The following is a 16355-nucleotide window of genomic DNA, read 5'->3' as shown; positions in this document are numbered from 1 at the left end:
CCCCCCTTCTTCTAGCTAAAGCTTTGAGGAATTGAAGCCTACTTTTTTGGCATCCTCAATATGTGCTAACATGCCCTGAACTGGATCTAAATCACGTGATTGGAATCACCTCCCTCTGCTTGCACAATCTACATGGGGCTTCTTGAAAAGCGCGAAAAGTGGCAGAACAAATGCATGTTTCTGTGTCATGCTCGGCCAATAGTGTCGAGGAGAGTCGCGCAAGAACGACTCCGCGGAAAGCCCGGCAAGATTCAGCAAGTCACCTCTAGAGCAGAGATTTTTCCAGTCTTCAAGCACCATTAAAAGCTTGCGACTTTTGACCTCCACGACACAATCCCCAGCGTCTTAATTATCCTCTCACTACCCCTTAAATCCACAATTCTAGAAGCATATTTCTTATCACGGCGGTGAAGGTCTTGGTTCAACCTCCATCTCTTACATAGCGCCGTTCAAGCATCAATTGCATATCTTCGCGTTGAACAAGTACGACAGTCACCAGTCATGCAGCTGAGTAGCGGAGAAGCACTTGATCAAGGTATTGACAGCAGCAATTGCATGAGACCGGTGTTCGCCTTCCCTTCCTCAGTGCAACCCACCAGCAGACTTCGGTTTGGCTGCGGGGAAGCACTGAGTTGGTCGGTGATCTGAGAGATACGGTCTGAACTTGATCAGGTTAAATCCTGCGAAAGGACCTCATGCTTTGCTTCCCCTCCGTAAGACGCTGCTGATGAGTGCAGGCTCCCAGTCTTCATGGAGCCTACCCCGCAAACCGCTAACGTCTACGATGAAAAGACGTCCTCGCTGGTGCCCGTCCTGGCCCCGAACGAAGGCCTTCCGATAAGCGATACAGGTGGGGCAGCCAACCCCGCAACTTTTGCCAGAAGAGCACACTTGCAATGGAAGAAGTTTGAAAAGCAGCTGGTGGAGTACAACCTCGAGGCGCGCGGAATCCAGCGTGTCGAAGCAGATGAGCGCCATGATCTTCGTGCATTGGGCTACACTCAAGTGGCCATTTTGTGGTTTTCAATCAACCTGGCGGCTAACAATATTACATTGGGAATGTTAGGTCCGGCCGTCTTTGGCCTAGGCTTCTTGGATTCGAGCCTTTGTGCTGTGTTCGGCATGCTCGTGGGATGTCTCCCGGTGGCATACATTGCGACTTTTGGGCCAAGGAGCGGGAACAGGACAATGATCTTTGCTCGGTTAGTAGCTGCCACAAGACTCCCGAGCCCGGCATTAACCAACTGTCCAGGTACACGATGGGCTGGTGGCCCTCGAAGCTCGTTGTTATCTTGAACCTTATTGTCCTTCTAGGATACGCTTTGATTGACTGCGTCGTAGCGGGTCAGATCCTGTCTGCCGTTTCGACAAGCAACATGTCTGTTGTTGTCGGAATCATCATTGTTGCAATCATAACTTGGGGTATTACTACGTTTGGATACCAAATCTTCCACTACTATGAGCGGTATGCCTGGTTGCCACAGCTGATTGTCCTCTGTATCCTCGCCGGCGTAGCAGGGCCGGGTTTTAATACCTCCTCGAGCTCGGAAGGGGATCCCGCCACACTCTCCGGCAATAGACTATCCTTCTTTGGTCTCAACCTGGCCGCGGCCATAACTTATTCTGGAGGTGCGGCAGATTACTTCGTCTACTACCCAGAGCATACGCCCGGATGGAAGATCTTTAGTGTGACAATGGTCGGGCTCTCCTTGAGCTTTACCTTCGCCTTTCTTCTTGGTATCGGGCTTGCATCCGGGATGCTTACGAACACTGCCTGGGAAGAGGCATACGGCGTTTCTCAAGGAGCGCTGATCGTTCACGGCTACAAGCCATTGGGTGGGTTTGGCAGCTTCTGTGGCGTCATCGTTGCTCTTGGACTAGTAGCGAACCTCATCCCACCTACGTGAGTCCTCTGGCACCAACGCCGAACCCTTATGATATTAACCAGCCTTAGATACTCGTCCGGAATCGATGCCCAGATCCTTGGGAGGTGGGCTGCACTGGTGCCTCGCGCCATTTGGAATACAATTGGTGTGGTAATCTACACGGTTTGTGCCCTGGCTGGTCGTGGTCATTTGGCCGAGATATTCACCAACTTCCTAGCTCTAATGGGCTATTGGGTGTCTATTTGGATAGCAATAACATTAGAAGAGCACCTTATTTTCCGCCGTAAGAAAGGCTTCAACTGGGCTACCTGGAATGAACCTAAGAAGCTACCCCTTGGCATTGCAGCTCTCATTGCTTTTTTGATTGGCTGGGCTGGGGCTATTCTCTGCATGGCCCAGGTTTGGTACATTGGCCCTATTGCTAAGCTTGTGGGAGACTATGGCGCAGATGTGAGTAATAGTCCTTTGACCTTGAGACGCAGATCCGCTGACAATGGACTAGATGGGCAATTACGTCGGTTTTGCCTGGGCCGCGGTTGTATACCCCCCTATGCGAGTATGGGAGTTGAAGAAGTTCGGAAGGTGATGTGCCCCCATGGCCACGTCAGTTTGGAGGTGAGAAGAAATCGCGAGAAGGCGATCTTCCGCGAAACGGACGTTGACCTAACGTGGAAAAGGCTGGCAATGGTTGTTGTGTAGTTTAAGCGGCTACAAGTTGGAATCTATACCGTTGAATCTTCTCGCGCTTCCACTGTGGCATGCCGCATCTCAACTTACTTAATTAAGTACCTAGGTAGTCCCATGCGTGCATACACACTTTCACTCTTCATGGTGCCTTCCTTGCCCGATGCGTCAGCGTCTTGGCATAGCAACACCACGGCCATGCCTAGGTGTTGACGTCCAAATTCTCCGCACGCCGTGTTTTTCAAAGGTTCCTCTCAATCATGTCCTTCCGACCCCGTGGAGAGGACTGTGCCGCTCTAGCAATACCCACCTGTGAGTCGTCAGAAGGAAGATCCCACGGTTCAGATATTCTTTACTCTGGCTGCTGACATGTGACTCCCTCGGGCAGTTGTTGAGGACGATCTCATTAGCTTCGTCAGTTTCGAGGCCAATAGTCCGCCCGCTGCGTCGATGAAGCCTTCCTCGCCGCGGCCAACCCTGCCCATAGACTTGCTGGACGAAGACACAAGTGAGAGACAGGGTCCAACCTCACCTCACCAATTCTCAAAGCAACCTGATCACCTTTCCTCTTACACTCCAGATCCGCGCGCTGAGAGTAAAAAGATGGGGGTCACCTCGAAACCAAGAGCTGAAACCAAGGATAGCTTTGCCGATGCACTGAGAATGCTGGCTAACGGCAACCCATTCAGCCCGAGGGGGATCGATACGGCCCAAGCGTCCAGAGTGAAAGAGCCGGTCGTGCTCGCTAAAGTCATGTCCATAGATTCGTATATCGGCAGCCCTCAGCCTGTAACGCCGCTGCAGAAATCGAGCCAACATGAATGGCTGGAGCCAGCCTACGACCACCATGCAATCACGCAGCCCCCAGCAGCGAATCCGTCTCTTGCACCAACCATAATGAATCAACCAGCCGAGCGGCCTCTAATCCCCAATGAGGAATTGCTACATGACATGATCCTCCAGCTTCAAGATCTAGTCGGCGAAAACGAGCACCGGGATAGTGCTCTGACCAACTTCAAATCACTGTCCCCTCCGCGGCGACATATCCAACCCCCTCCCGGTCTCGGTCTGAATCAAGGAGTAGAAATCGTCGACGACGGGTACATCCAGCAATCATCATCCTCCCGGAGCGTCCAAATGTTCCAACCAAACGAATATGATGCCAGACCGATCGTTCGGCTAACCTTGCCAGCATACAACTCCATGGTTGAAAATGAGATCAAGATCAAGGATGATATGGCGAAGGCCGACAGACGTCACCGGGACGAGCTGTACAGACTCCAGAGCGAGTTAGATCATCTTAATTCCCAGGTGTTACGCCATCAATCGAATCCACAGCCTTCACAAACGGGTAGCGCGTCCGCGGTACTCGAGAAGAAGGATGACATGATCCGCGAGCTCAATGGCAGGCTAGCTGCGGCACTGATGAGTGAACGACTTGTCGACTCTCTCACAGTGGAGCTAGAGCGTCTCCGAAGCAGTCAAAATGCCACCATCAATGCCCACCAGGATGAAAAGGGAGTCCTCATCGCAAGGAAAGATCAGGAAATCTCCGGGTTAAAAGCTCGGTTGATGACGTCTGAGCAGAATGAGAAGTCGGTCAAGGCCTTGGTAGCTGAGCGGGATGCCCTCCTTACAAAACTGTCCGCCGCTCCAAATGCGTCACAGCAACAGGAAAATATAACTAAGCTAGCTAAGCAAGAGAAGGAAATTCTTAATCTCTATGCAAAGATTGCAACTGAGGAAAATAAGAACAATCACCTTAGCAACCAGTTAAAGAAAATGTCAAAGGTGCCAGCTGCTACGAAGCACATTGCAGAACTAGAAGAGAAGCTCAAGCACAAGACGGCGGAAGCCAACCGGCTACGCAATGACCTCCGCGAGGCCAACAGAGTTATCGAAGTGAAGCAGGCAACTTGCGAGAAGTTCTCACAGGGTGGCAAGGTCCTGCGAGGCGCCGCTCATCTCGTCAAAACAAGTCCGAATACGAAGCTCCCAAAAACAGTATTTTCGTGTGTCGAATGCTATGTCAAGAGTTTGACCTGCGACAGTAGTCCCACCTGTCGCAACTGTGTGGAGAATGGCGAGAAGTGTTTTCGTTGGCGATGCAGTATGCGACATGTAATGAAGGAGTGCCTGGATAACCCGTGCATTCTGAAGCACGACCCGGATGGTTGGCTGATGACGGTATATGACAGGCCTCAGTGGTGAATTGCGCTCCCTGACAGGAGGTTTTCCTTCTGGTAAAGCTCGAGAATTCGCCATCGTCGACGGTCGTGGTTAGGAGTTCAAAACAGATATTACTAGGATCCAGGGGGGTCAGGTTGGAGACCTAGTAATCAAGGTTCGTGGGATACGGTATGGGAGGCGGTGAGGGTTTTTTTTTTTTTAAGAGAGAGCATGACTTGGTATCCTCTCTGCTACTGTACAGTAACTCAAGATGAGTCTCTTGATCTTAGTGTGTGAAATCACAGTCTTCGGGAGAGGCTCATTTCTCTTGTAAGCTTAAGAAGTATGAATTGGATTATCGTCGAGGTTCTAGGAGGTTAATGGTGGCGTAGTCGTTAATGATGTCACTTAAGGAGAGGCGGACCTAAGCTTGCATGGAATATATTGCTGGATCGCAAATTCTTGGGGCATGCAAGCAAGGAAAATTATGAACTTTTTTTCTATCCTAAAACGAACACACAAGTCCTCTACGCGCATCATTCATATATACATACTCCTGGTGGGCAAAAATTAGCCGGCTACAGCACAATTAAATTCGCAATTCTAACCCCCTGACTTAAGAAATAATATCTCCTCCTCGTTTGTACCCCCTTAGCCCTCTTTAGTAGGTCCATCGTCTCATGACCTCCTCCTACCATCACCAACGGAATAGGATTTGGGCGCGGCAGACCTGAAGGGGTGAATTGCAGGTTATCCAGAAGGGGTTGGACGAGCGTGTTGCCACCGGCGTTCTGTTGCGAGGGAGAACGACGCTTTTTGGACATTTTGGGCGAGGCTTTGGAGTTCGAGGACTCAGGATCGATATCTTGTTTCTTGTTTCGCGAAGGCGGATCTTGATATTGAATAGTCTCGGAGTCGACGAGTTGTTGATCCTCTAACCTCCGTTGCCGCCGCATAGACCGCATATTCAATTTATCATTACTCCATTGTCCGTCATCGGTCTCTAGGTCGGAAGATGTAGGTGCGGATTCAAAGCTTTCTTGTTCGTGTTCTGGATACGATACTATAACAACGAGCTGCAGGCTTCCGCTCTTTGGTGGAAAAGCAGGGATGTTACGAAGTTTAGTAGAGAATGAGCAACCACCCCGGGGTATTACAATGACTTGATGGGTGCGCGGGGTTTCGATAGGGAGACGTTCTTCGCATAATTGGGTTGAGTGAACGTAGATGCTTGACCACGTCAACGGGTTGGTGCCCGAAAATGTGAGATCTGGGTCTGGTATATCAGGCAAAGGCGCAGCACCTGGTCCTGTAGGTAATGTGCCTGGGAGATGGAAGCGTTGGATTTCGGGTAACTGTTGTTCCATAGTGGGTGGAGAGGACACTGGTGTTGCGGATGGCTGGGATGAGAGAAGGGATTGTAAAGATGCGAGTAGAGATGAGAAGTATGAGGGTTCATTCTCTAGTTCCTCAGGACCGATGTCCATCTCCAATGTTTCCACAATCTCATAATTGGAAATATTTGCGGATTCACTGAGGACGCTATCAAGAAAATCGGAGAGGGCGCTCGAAGGTGATGTTGTAGACGGCAAGTGTGGCGCATCGATGATGAGATCAACCATTTGGGTGTCACGTGTGCGAGTGAAGAAGGGGTCCACGGGATTGAAGCTTTCGATCGTGGACCGCGACATGTATACTTTCTCGTCTCGACCTAGCGCAACGTTGGAGATGGCGTAGATGCGGAAGTGCTCATCGAAGGGGATCTCCTTCTCCCCGGGGAAGGTGTCGGGTTCGCGAATCATGCCAAGGCGAAGACCACTCATTGAGTTCACAAGGATGCCTTCATTGATACGTTGAAGAGAACCCATTTGGAGGGTATTGGGGAGGTTGGGAAAAGACAAGTCGAACGTTGTCCGTGTCTGCATCCTCGAGCTAGTCGCATTTCGAGGAATAAGTTCTGGTGGGAGTGTCCATGGGTAGTAAGTATAGTTTGAGGGAGACTGAATATCTGAAATGGAGATACTTGGATGATCCGCATTGAACTCAACCAGAGGTGATTCGAGAGTCTTCACTGTAGGCATGAGGTGAAGCCGTGCCAAACTTGCGGCATGGAAGATATCCGGTCTCGCAGCCGTAGCTGAAATGCTGAAGGGCACCGGCGGAGGGGGAAGAGGACATACTTTAGGGGCTGGTTGCGGTAGGGGAGTAGGAACTGACCGCCGGGCAGGTTTAATCTGACGTAGACGCTTAGGCACGACCAGCGGGTGTCCTTCGGTGGTAAATACAAATGGAGCATCCCAAGTGTTGAGTGGATGTGAGGGATCAAAGAGAAGAAAAAGGTACTTGGCAGTCTCACCCAGGAAGAAGCTTTCCATACGATCGCTCAGCTCCCCAGTCCGGACGTCGTGTAGGCCAGCCCAACCACACTTTGTCCAGCATCGTCTTTTGATATCCCGAAGAGCCATTTCTCCAACATGAAGATACCATGGGTCTTTGGTCGCTCGATACAGATACCAGGTGGACTCGATAAACTCTGGACGGCCACCCCACCAGCGGAGTCCTCCCTCAATGTTTCCAGTTGCCGTGGACCACCTCTCAGGCATCCCAGAGTACCGGGTCCAAAGGGCGGTGTACAGGAGGTGCGTCTCAATAGCCTCGTCGAGCTCTCCAGCCAGGGTTAGCAGGCCTTGGTAGTAGGCGCTCAGGCTGTCAATCCAGAAGGCCCGCATGGCTCCCGTGTACAAATCGACTTGGATGTAATGAGGGTGCTGGTGAGCTGCCCCACGGTAGATGTGCCGTTTGATGCCGTCGTGGGCAGCCTCCCAGGCCCGGAGGAAGGAGTCAGGAGAGTCGACATCAGCACGATCTACATCATAAGGCAGGCCCGAAAGGAGGATGTGCGTCTTGATGGAGTACTCGAAGAAGCTGTCGATGCCGGCGCCAATGCCGGTGAAGGGAGACACCCATTGGCCGGTCTCGGAGTCTATCCCAGCCCCGATCAAGCCAATACTAGTCCTCCGCTGCCACACGGCCCAGAAAGCATCCTTCGCCGCACTCTCAAAACGGGCATCACCAGTCAGCCGGCTGAGTGTCGAGAACTCCAAGACAAGGCTTCCGGCGCCGGCGCTGCACGTCTCGGTGATTTCAGTGCCCTTGTCGCTGGGGTCTTTCTTGCACTGCCCGTGTTCGGCATCGGTGTTGTACGGGGAATTGGCGTAAAAGGGCACGCCATGTCGGAGGTTCACGCGGGGGTACGGGAGCCCCGTGGGGGTGTGGAAAGCGGGCATAAGTCGTTCGGCTAGGTCGGTCGCTAAACGCAGCAATTGGCCATCGTACACAAGGCCGTTTCGCCACTCAATGCCCTCTCTTCCTCTCTTCTTCTGCGCCGTAGGCTGGTACCCGCGGATAGGCAGCTCCCCGATGGCGAACAGATGAGCGCTCAGCAGGCCGCCGACGCCGCGGATAACAGTCTCGAACACCTGCACTTTGCTGTCCAGATCAAAGCCCCGCGCCCGCTTGCCTTGACCCTCGGACCCTAGCGTTCCGTCTCCGTAGTATTCCACCAGCAGCTTGATGCCGTCCTGGAAATCGTCCAAGGGCTTGTTGCGGCCTCGCTTAGCGGGCGGGGGGGACGACGCGAGAATAGCCAGCGTAGACAGACTGTCAATCAAAGTCAACGAGTAGTTCCCCAGCACGTCGTTGACTTCAATGTGGGCGGGGTTCAGGCGATCGCGCGTAAGAGGCGCGCACGTGAGCGGCCGCAGTTCATCCTCGGGGAAGGCATGTTTCATGTAGTTGTCGTAGCCATGGTAGAATATGTCTCTGGTCTCCTGGCGCAGCTGGGCGATGCTGTTATCGGTCATGCCATGTCCGAGTGTCGCCCAGCACACCAGAAGCAGCGAACAGAGCCATATCAGCTGAAAGGCGGCTCCTCCGGACGCCAGCGTGACCCGCTCCAGAGGCCTTCCAGTCGATTGCATGCCCGTGGACGTCTCTGGGCGGAGACATGGGACTAGCCGCAGGGAAAGAACGGAGGACGGTGGTATGAATGGCCCTTTCCCTGCAAAGGCCGCTAGGAAAGAACGGAGGGCGGTAGTCGAAGTGTTCTTTCCCTATCACATCCACCGAGGAAAGAATGAGAGTGGTGGTGGGAATGTTCTTGCACTGGAAATGACACGGCGGAAAGAACAAGCGCGGCGATGTCCCTGCAAAGTCCACCTTTCCTTATGACGGAAACAGGCGAATGGGCAGCGGGTCGGGAAAAACTCGGCCCGGTGGATGCAGTTTTGGGCTTTCATCATTTCGTCCAGCATCGAAAGATCACACCCACAGTCAGAACGGCACCTTCTTTCCCATCGATGTATTCTCACGCTACCCCCATTTTGTAGTCTGCACTTAATCACATATCTCCCCAGCCCGCAATGCTTCACCGCGCCGCCTTTCGCGCCGTGCGCAATCGGCCTGCGCTGCCGGTGCCTCGATCGTCGTCCTCAGCCTCGACATGTCAGTGGCTACGCTTATACTCAGACAACAACCGATCCTCAAATGGTTCTGGCCAAAACCACACGTGGAGACGTTCAGGTCCCATCACCTTCAGCGGCACGAGCAAATCGCAATCCCCCAATTCCGTTCATCCCCAGCAAAGCCCAGAATTTGATTCTGCTGCGCGGCCAGAGCGGAATGCAGTGCCACAGTCAGCGGGAGCCGGGCCTGGAATATATGAAGCTATCGAGCGAGAGGGGGGTGTTCGGAGAGGATACACCACAGGGCAAGAGGAGTTCTCCGGACCGCAGTCACCACCGCAAAACACAGACCCCACAACCGAAAGCCCTGGTCCAACACAAAAACCCCTCCCCGACCTACGGCAGGGCATTCCCTCCACATTTGATGCCGAATTTGGAGAAGCTGAGGCTAAGGACCGGACCAAAGCCCACCACCCCATCAACATCACCGAAGACCCAGGTAAAGAGCCAGGCGGGCATGGAAGCGGGGCAAGCCGAGAGAGCGGCGAGCTGCCAAAATCAGCCTACGAGACCAGTGTTGATAGGAGGCGCAATCGTGTGGCCAATTGGTCTTACATGTCTGCTGTGCTGTTTGCGGCGCTGGGTGCCGTCTACCTAGGGCGAGACTGGGAGACGGCCGAAGAAGAAGCAGCACACCCAGACGCGCCGTCTGGCTGGGGGTTGGGGCAAATATACACCCGTGCGCGTGCCCGCCTGAACAGCCAGATGGGTTACTACACGGAACCAACTTTCCCCAAGCTGCTCCCGGATATGGATCCCGCTCCCCCACTGACTTTGGTCCTCAGCCTAGAAGACCTATTAATCCACTCGGAATGGACTAGGGAGCACGGCTGGCGAACCGCCAAACGACCGGGCGTAGACTACTTCCTGCGATACCTGAGCCAGTACTACGAACTCGTCATCTTCACGTCAGTCCGCTCTACAGACGCCGATCCAATTATCCGAAAACTCGATCCTTTCCGTATCGTTATGTGGCCATTGTTCCGCGAAGCCACGCGATACGAAAAGGGCGAGTACGTCAAGGTAGGCTCACTCCGAGGATGGACAAGACAAGACTGCTGATAATAACAGGATCTATCATGCTTGAACCGCGATCTCTCGAAAACCATTATCATCGACACCAACCCCGCCCACGTCAAACTACAACCCGAGAATGCCATCGTTCTTCCTAAGTGGACAGGCCAAGCTGGCGACAAGGGCCTTGTAGCTCTGATCCCTTTCCTCGAGTATCTCGCTATGATGGGCGTCAGTGATGTGCGCACGGCGATCAAGTCTTTTGAAGGCAAGGATATAGCCACTGAATTTGCACGGAGAGAAACAAAGGCGCGCGATGCCTTCAACAAGCAGCTCGCTGAGGAGCGGGCAAAGAAGCCCAAGCACAGCGCAGGCAGCTGGCTGATGGGCGCACTGGGCATGAAGCCACAGGGGGGCGGCCTGGCCCTTGGTGACCAGAGTGTCGCCGAAGGCTTTGAGCAGGGGAAGATGCTCAGCGATCAATTCCGAGAACGAGGCCTAAAGCAGTACGAAGCAATGGAGAAGGAGATTCGCGAAAACGGAGAGAAGTGGCTGAAGGAGATGGCTGAGGAAGAGAAGCGGTTTCAGGAGGAGCAGATGAAGAGCATGAAGACGGGCATGTTTGGATGGTTTGGAGGGCCACCGCAGAAATAGAAGCAGGAGAGCAGAGCGTAGGATAGGTGTTGGGACCAGCGGCCATGGGAGTTGTTGGGATGTAAAAACAAGCCGTTTCCACTCTTGAGTAAAGCTTAGGGTTGATTTGCATGGGCATATGGGCGGCACATGAGCGGCATGCAGGTCTGCATTGGGTTTGTTGGACGTTCTCTGTAAGATATGCTGCGAATAAACAGCGCGTTCGATAGACGTGGACGAAGGTAGAAGGTCCAAACGACGACCGGTGAATTGAAGCGAACCTCGGAGCTATCCCATTCTGGCTAGTGGGGTCGAGCACGAAGCTCATGTGTTCGTGACGTTTCACATTAAATAACGTCTTGAGTTGGTCAACTTTCGCTACCTAACCGCATCCCTCTTCTCTCCTCTACTCTCAGATAATCTAATCCCCAGGAACCTCACTCTGCAATGTCTGACACATGCCCCTTCCTGCAGCTTCCCCTCGAGCTGCGGGAGGAGATTTATTCCTACTATTTCGACCCCGCATCTCGACTCTCACCCGGAGAGCTCGGAGGTGTACAGTACAAGTTCGAATTCAGTCTGTACCGGGTCAGTAAGCAAGTGTACACAGAGGCGCAAACCGTCTTCCGCCGGCGGAATGTCTTCGTGCGCATCGAGACGCCGTGGTCGGAAGCCGTCAAGCACATTGCACATGACAATTTTGTGCCCATTGTCGCTGCGGCAAACAGGGACCTGTTCCGGTATCACCACGGGCTCATCTCCATCAATGCCCCCGCCCTCGATGATCTCCACGCAATCATCATCCTGGTCGATGACCTACATCTGTTTGCCCAAGTGTGGTACTACTCGGCGCTCAACTGGCCCAATCTAAATGAACATCTCCGCGTCACCTTCGTGCTACAAGACCCCTACTACTCCGCGGATCCCAAGCCGATACCGATTGTACTACAGAAGCGGCTCCTGCTGCCGTTCGAGAACGTAAAGGGGCTGTATGAAGTCGAGGTGCAAGGCTATGACGAGGGCGTAAAGCTAGAGTTAGAGCGACGCATGGCAATACCGTACGACAGCGTTCAGGCATGCTGTGAAAGGAGCACCGCCTTCATGGAGTCGGGCGACCGCGCAATGGCAGAAGGCCGCCCTGACCAAGCCCTCCAGCTCTATGTCAAGGCCCTGCACGCCATCCACATCATCGTCGACGGCCGCACTCGTCGCGTGCTCGCAGACAACTTCTTCCATTCCGCCATTGAGTCCGGGCGCTACAGCGGGCAGACCGGAATCACGGTGCGCATCATCCTGCGCATCAAGCTTGTGTCCCGCACCATCAACGCATACCTCAAGCGCCAGCAGTGGGAAGAAGCTGCCTTTTGGGGACTGCGGAGTATCAAAATCATGCGCGAAGCCATGGACACGGAGTTCGAGGACTTCCTTGCCCAATTCGTCGGGGCGTTTGATGTGGGGCTAATATATCTCCGCACCGCCGTGGCGTTCAGGAAGATGGAAGATAGCAAGTCCGAAGAGCTCAAGCAATACAAGGATGAGGACGTGGCGAGCAGCAGGGAGTTGTTCCCTATTGCGATTAAGTATCTACAAGGCCCGCATCAGCGGCTTATAAGAAAAGAGTTAGATGAGAATCATGTGGAATTAGATCGCTTGCCGTTTATCGACGACGCGGCGAGCGAAGTCGACAGCTTGGCGCCAATGAATCAGGAGGACGCAGAGAGCCCATAGTAGGCGTTGGAAGAACTAAAAGTATGAAGCCACCTCAGGTTATAATCTTGAGTATTTGCTGGCTCTAATTTATGTAATGTTATCTCACTACCTGTTCTGCGCCGACACCCCTGTTTAGACTTCTACGACGTACTACATGCGTAGCACTTGCTACCTAGTTTCTCACTATGTATTATCTACTCCAAATTTCTCCAGCTTAGACAAGTATCTATTCCACAACATAGTAGAGAATGGCATGACATTTGAGGGATGTCCAAGGGGAGCCCACGCCATCCACCACGGTTCACAAGACACCGTTTCTGAGTGTGCGACAAGGGGTTTCTTCCTTGCTTATAAAGAAGAAAGCGCTTCGGTTTTGTCCCTAACCAGTAACTCACTATATCTTCCACGGCTGTTAACTACGACTAGTCAAGTACCCTGCGCTACTGCACAAGTATGTAGCATTCGGTACAAATCGAAAAGAAGAAATCCATTGCAGCTGACTCCGGACTTAGGCATCGAGTATTTAAGTGCTCCGCGTTGTTCCTCGTGCACATACGTCGTGTGTCAATGCCTTCTATCTCCCTTCAGCTGCAAAGACCCAGAGAAGAGAGGTGTCTCTGCTGAAAGAGTTGAGAAAAGTTCCGAGTGGCTCCTTCCTCCAATGCCAATAGATCGGCTTTAGGAGGGCAGTGACGTGGGGTGTTAGGTCGGAGAAAGCGGTCAGTTGCGTGAAACTGCCACCGCTCGTTAGGCCTTTAGCAGCATGATATGTTATTAAGTCCTCTGAATATAAGCCTAAGCACTCTGTGGGTATCCTTTGCCTTCAGATTATTTGGACTGGCATTTGCCAGCCCCGAAAACAACTTCAACCCATTGCGACATCTATGCTCTTTATCGTGAGAGCACTCAACTGGGAAGTCGTACATTGATTCGACAGACAGATTCACAGGGCTCTCACGGCCCTCTTCGTTATGTAGCATCCCCTGTTCAGATGTTCTTGGCCGCGTTTGGTCCACTCGTTTTGTATCTCACCATTTAAAAGAGTAGAGTAGGAAGGGCAATACAACCATCAATTCTTGAATCCATATTTCTCTCCATATTTCTCTGCAGAGACGAAAGCAATTGATCTGGGCCTCCAATAAACCTAGAAAGTAGTTAAGCTGTTATCATCCCATGTCTTTCACACATCCCGATCCAAGGTTTCCGATGCATGGTTAAGAGTGCTGCCAACAAGCTTGCCGACTCGTCAAAACAGTCGCCATTAAAAACTGTCACACAACCGATCAACACAATCGTTCCACATTTCCAGCCCGAACCCAGATCGTTATCATGCCGTATAGAATCACCACAGCCGATTTCTCATGTCACGCGCTGAGGCGTCCAAGCAGCTTTGGTGTGCGAGTATGCGTCATGTAGATCTCCTTCAAGCTCCAAGAACAAGCTTTCTAGCAGATGCCCCTAATTTGGTGTTTCTTGGAGCCCTCCAAAGGAAGTAACGGGCTGAGATGTTCTAGGGTGATGTGTGATGCGCGACCGTAGGTGACTTCTGGAGGTTCTCTAGTGGTCTAGGACCTCCTTCACTAGAAATGACGATGTGCGGACTTAGAATCAACTGAACAGCTATACTGGTCACTTTATACGTCCTCATACCCCAGTATCCTTCCAGTTATATGGCTAATGTTGGGTGAGTTTTTGGCACCTTGAGAGTTGCAATGCCGCGTGCTAGTCCTCCCACTTAGCTGAACTACTCATTAGTAAGAGGAGGAAGGTAGAATAATATCGGGGTGTTCTCTCATGTCATATGGGGATCGTGGGAATTATCCCCCCGCAAGTCTAGACTCGAAGAAATCTGACTATCGCGGCATAAGCAGTTGATTACATAGTTCAAGCAGCAGTTAAGCTAGACAAGAACCTTCAGAATCTTCTTACAAAGCACAAAATGATACATGAAAAATGATTTCGCAAGCCGCGGAAACTACTTCAAGTTCATGTATCCCTGCCAGTCCTGAACGGACTCGGGCGGGTCGGACGCTATCAGAAACGCTTAAAAAAGCTCGTGGGAGCGTTGAAGAGCCTCTGGCTGCTTTCAAAGTTCTTCCACGCTCATGTTGTAGGGGCCAATGAACCACACCGCGCTGTGAAAGATTACTTGGACGAGCAATTAAGGTAAAGAATAAAGAAGGCTGTAAATAGAGAGATAACAAATACCAGCATGAAGTCTTCAAGTCCTCCAGGTTCTCCAACTATCTTTTCTACTGCGCACATGGGTCCCACGCTAACATTTGCAGGGAAGTCTGGGTCTACCAAACCAACTACTACAATGCAGCAGAGGGTCAAGAGTATACAGGTGTCTGCCGTAAATCAGGCCTCATGCTCCGCCGAGTGAGGTGACATGCAGTCACCCAAATGGAACTATCAGTGTGGTTGCACCAAGGCATGCGGATAGATGCATGTTGACAGTAACGAGCACGAGAATCAGCAGCTCGGAGCTCGGCAAAACAGACGGGACTTAGTCAGCCTACTGAAAACACGAAAAGATTTTCCGATTTGACCGAGCCTCTTCTTTCTTTTTCTCCTCATGAAAGTTGACACCCAGAATCAATTTGACTTGAAATCCACTTTTTTATGGGCTTGAAGTTGTATTAGCTGGGGAGAGTGAATCTCTGCTCCCAAGAACTGCTGGCCCTCTTTCATGGGCGGACTCAGTCCCGTAGCACCGATACATACTTTGTAGCGCGCACAACACTTCGATTAACGCTCACGGCTCACCATGGATATTTGAAGCGCCTCTGAAGCAGCCTCTGTGCTTCCTTCAGAGAGGATATGCCACTCTACGCCATGAATAGACAGGACGGGCAGGCCGCTAATGCAACGAGCGCCTTTCGATTTCTCAACCTTCCCTACGAGTTGCGATTGCGAGTCTATGAGCTCATCCTGATAATCCCAAAGACCCTCGATCTCGACCCTGCGAACGCGCGTGCCGTGGCCCCCTCTTTGCGGCTCTTCCTCGTGAGTCACCGCACGCATGAAGAGGCATATCGAGTCTTCTATGGGCGTAACACCTTTCGCACCTTCCCCATCCATGGCCGCTTCTTCCACACCAACGCACCACTCCTCGCGCGCCTCTCTCCGCGATACCGGGCTGTTATCACCAGGCTAGAGCTGAGGCTCGGCCCTGGCTGGACTCAACCCCCGAGAGGGTGGATCACTGATGGGCGGCATGGACTGCGCGATGCGACAAAGGTGCGGCTGTTGCGCATTTTTGTCGAGTGCGATCCCGCATCTGACCCCATCTTCGAGGGCTTCCGTGTCGGGTCAGGCTTTTACACAGAATTCAGTGTGAATCTGCTCAGGGGCTTGTTGGCACAGTTGCCCTCCATTTCGGAGGTCGAGTTCGATGCTTACCCCTCCGTGTTGAAATCCTCGCCTCTGCTCGAGGCTCTAGTAGCTGAAGTGAAGACGAACAAAAAGTCGTATTCAGTGGGGACCAGACCGTTGTTGGGACAGGGTCGTGGGGTTGAACCTAGCGAGTGTGTTGGAGAAATAGGGCCGAAGTGCCCATGAAATCTACATCATCCCTTTCACCATCACAGCATCTTAGCATCCCTCTATCTTTCTCCTTTCCAATTTGAATAGACGAATCAATACTAGTGTCCAGGATATCACGCAAACGCCCCCTACTCCGAAGCGCCTCAGTGACATCTGCTTTTCTTAATGGGCAAAACACCTGCGTACC

At 52.3% G+C, this 16355-nt stretch overlaps 6 protein-coding genes across 6 annotated transcripts; 5 read left to right on the top strand and 1 right to left on the bottom strand.

Moving 5' to 3' along the window:
• The first annotated feature begins 436 nt into the window (after positions 1-436).
• On the top strand, positions 437-2675 carry BDR25DRAFT_306739 (purine-cytosine permease FCY21). Its single transcript, XM_033690694.1, has 4 exons — positions 437-1202; positions 1253-1903; positions 1955-2336; positions 2389-2675. The coding sequence occupies exons 1-4, from the start codon at positions 751-753 to the stop codon at positions 2470-2472; spliced, it is 1569 nt and encodes a 522-aa protein (XP_033542130.1). The 5' UTR covers positions 437-750; the 3' UTR covers positions 2473-2675.
• A 155-nt stretch (positions 2676-2830) lies between these two features.
• Positions 2831-4854, top strand: BDR25DRAFT_318538 (uncharacterized protein; the record flags this gene model as incomplete). Its single annotated transcript, XM_033691752.1, has 3 exons — positions 2831-2882; positions 2959-4680; positions 4769-4854. 3 exons carry the CDS (start codon positions 2831-2833, stop codon positions 4852-4854), a joined length of 1860 nt encoding a protein of 619 aa, XP_033542129.1.
• Positions 4855-5223: 369 nt separating this feature from the next.
• Positions 5224-8928, bottom strand: BDR25DRAFT_306738 (seven-hairpin glycosidase). Its single transcript, XM_033690693.1, has one exon. The coding sequence runs from the start codon at positions 8600-8602 to the stop codon at positions 5318-5320; it is 3285 nt and encodes a 1094-aa protein (XP_033542128.1). The 5' UTR covers positions 8603-8928; the 3' UTR covers positions 5224-5317.
• Positions 8929-9065: 137 nt separating this feature from the next.
• On the top strand, positions 9066-11212 carry BDR25DRAFT_295383 (NIF-domain-containing protein). The gene is made up of 2 exons (XM_033688847.1): positions 9066-10285; positions 10334-11212. The coding sequence occupies exons 1-2, from the start codon at positions 9161-9163 to the stop codon at positions 10928-10930; spliced, it is 1722 nt and encodes a 573-aa protein (XP_033542127.1). The 5' UTR covers positions 9066-9160; the 3' UTR covers positions 10931-11212.
• A 96-nt stretch (positions 11213-11308) lies between these two features.
• BDR25DRAFT_396286 (uncharacterized protein) lies at positions 11309-13761 on the top strand (the record flags this gene model as incomplete). The annotated part of the gene is made up of 8 exons (XM_033698420.1): positions 11309-12636; positions 12782-13049; positions 13079-13178; positions 13208-13257; positions 13291-13365; positions 13447-13539; positions 13569-13637; positions 13672-13761. Exons 1-8 carry the CDS (start codon positions 11357-11359, stop codon positions 13759-13761), a joined length of 2025 nt encoding a protein of 674 aa, XP_033542126.1. The 5' UTR covers positions 11309-11356.
• A 1443-nt stretch (positions 13762-15204) lies between these two features.
• Positions 15205-16327, top strand: BDR25DRAFT_85952 (uncharacterized protein). Its single transcript, XM_033699158.1, has one exon. The coding sequence runs from the start codon at positions 15443-15445 to the stop codon at positions 16181-16183; it is 741 nt and encodes a 246-aa protein (XP_033542125.1). The 5' UTR covers positions 15205-15442; the 3' UTR covers positions 16184-16327.
• Positions 16328-16355: the final 28 nt, after the last annotated feature.

This window comes from Lindgomyces ingoldianus (genome assembly GCF_010093535.1).
Source record: "Lindgomyces ingoldianus strain ATCC 200398 unplaced genomic scaffold BDR25scaffold_39, whole genome shotgun sequence".
NCBI lineage: Eukaryota > Fungi > Ascomycota > Dothideomycetes > Pleosporales > Lindgomycetaceae > Lindgomyces > Lindgomyces ingoldianus.
Note: the sequence above shows the minus strand (reverse complement) of the source record. Positions and strands in the feature narration are given on the sequence as shown.

What these genes read in the sequence shown, in the direction of transcription:
- BDR25DRAFT_85952 (XM_033699158.1), top strand. Translation starts at nt 15,443, where the DNA reads ATGCCACTCTACGCCATGAATAGACAGGACGGGCAGGCCGCTAATGCA.
- BDR25DRAFT_295383 (XM_033688847.1), top strand. Translation starts at nt 9,161, where the DNA reads ATGCTTCACCGCGCCGCCTTTCGCGCCGTGCGCAATCGGCCTGCGCTG. An exon ending in AAAAGGGCGAGTACGTCAAG is followed by an intron (nt 10,286 to 10,333) that starts GTAGGCTCACTC and finishes TGATAATAACAG; the next exon opens with GATCTATCATGCTTGAACCG.
- BDR25DRAFT_306738 (XM_033690693.1), bottom strand. Translation starts at nt 8,602, where the DNA reads ATGACCGATAACAGCATCGCCCAGCTGCGCCAGGAGACCAGAGACATA.
- BDR25DRAFT_306739 (XM_033690694.1), top strand. Translation starts at nt 751, where the DNA reads ATGGAGCCTACCCCGCAAACCGCTAACGTCTACGATGAAAAGACGTCC. An exon ending in AGGACAATGATCTTTGCTCG is followed by an intron (nt 1,203 to 1,252) that starts GTTAGTAGCTGC and finishes CCAACTGTCCAG; the next exon opens with GTACACGATGGGCTGGTGGC. An exon ending in GCGAACCTCATCCCACCTAC is followed by an intron (nt 1,904 to 1,954) that starts GTGAGTCCTCTG and finishes AACCAGCCTTAG; the next exon opens with ATACTCGTCCGGAATCGATG.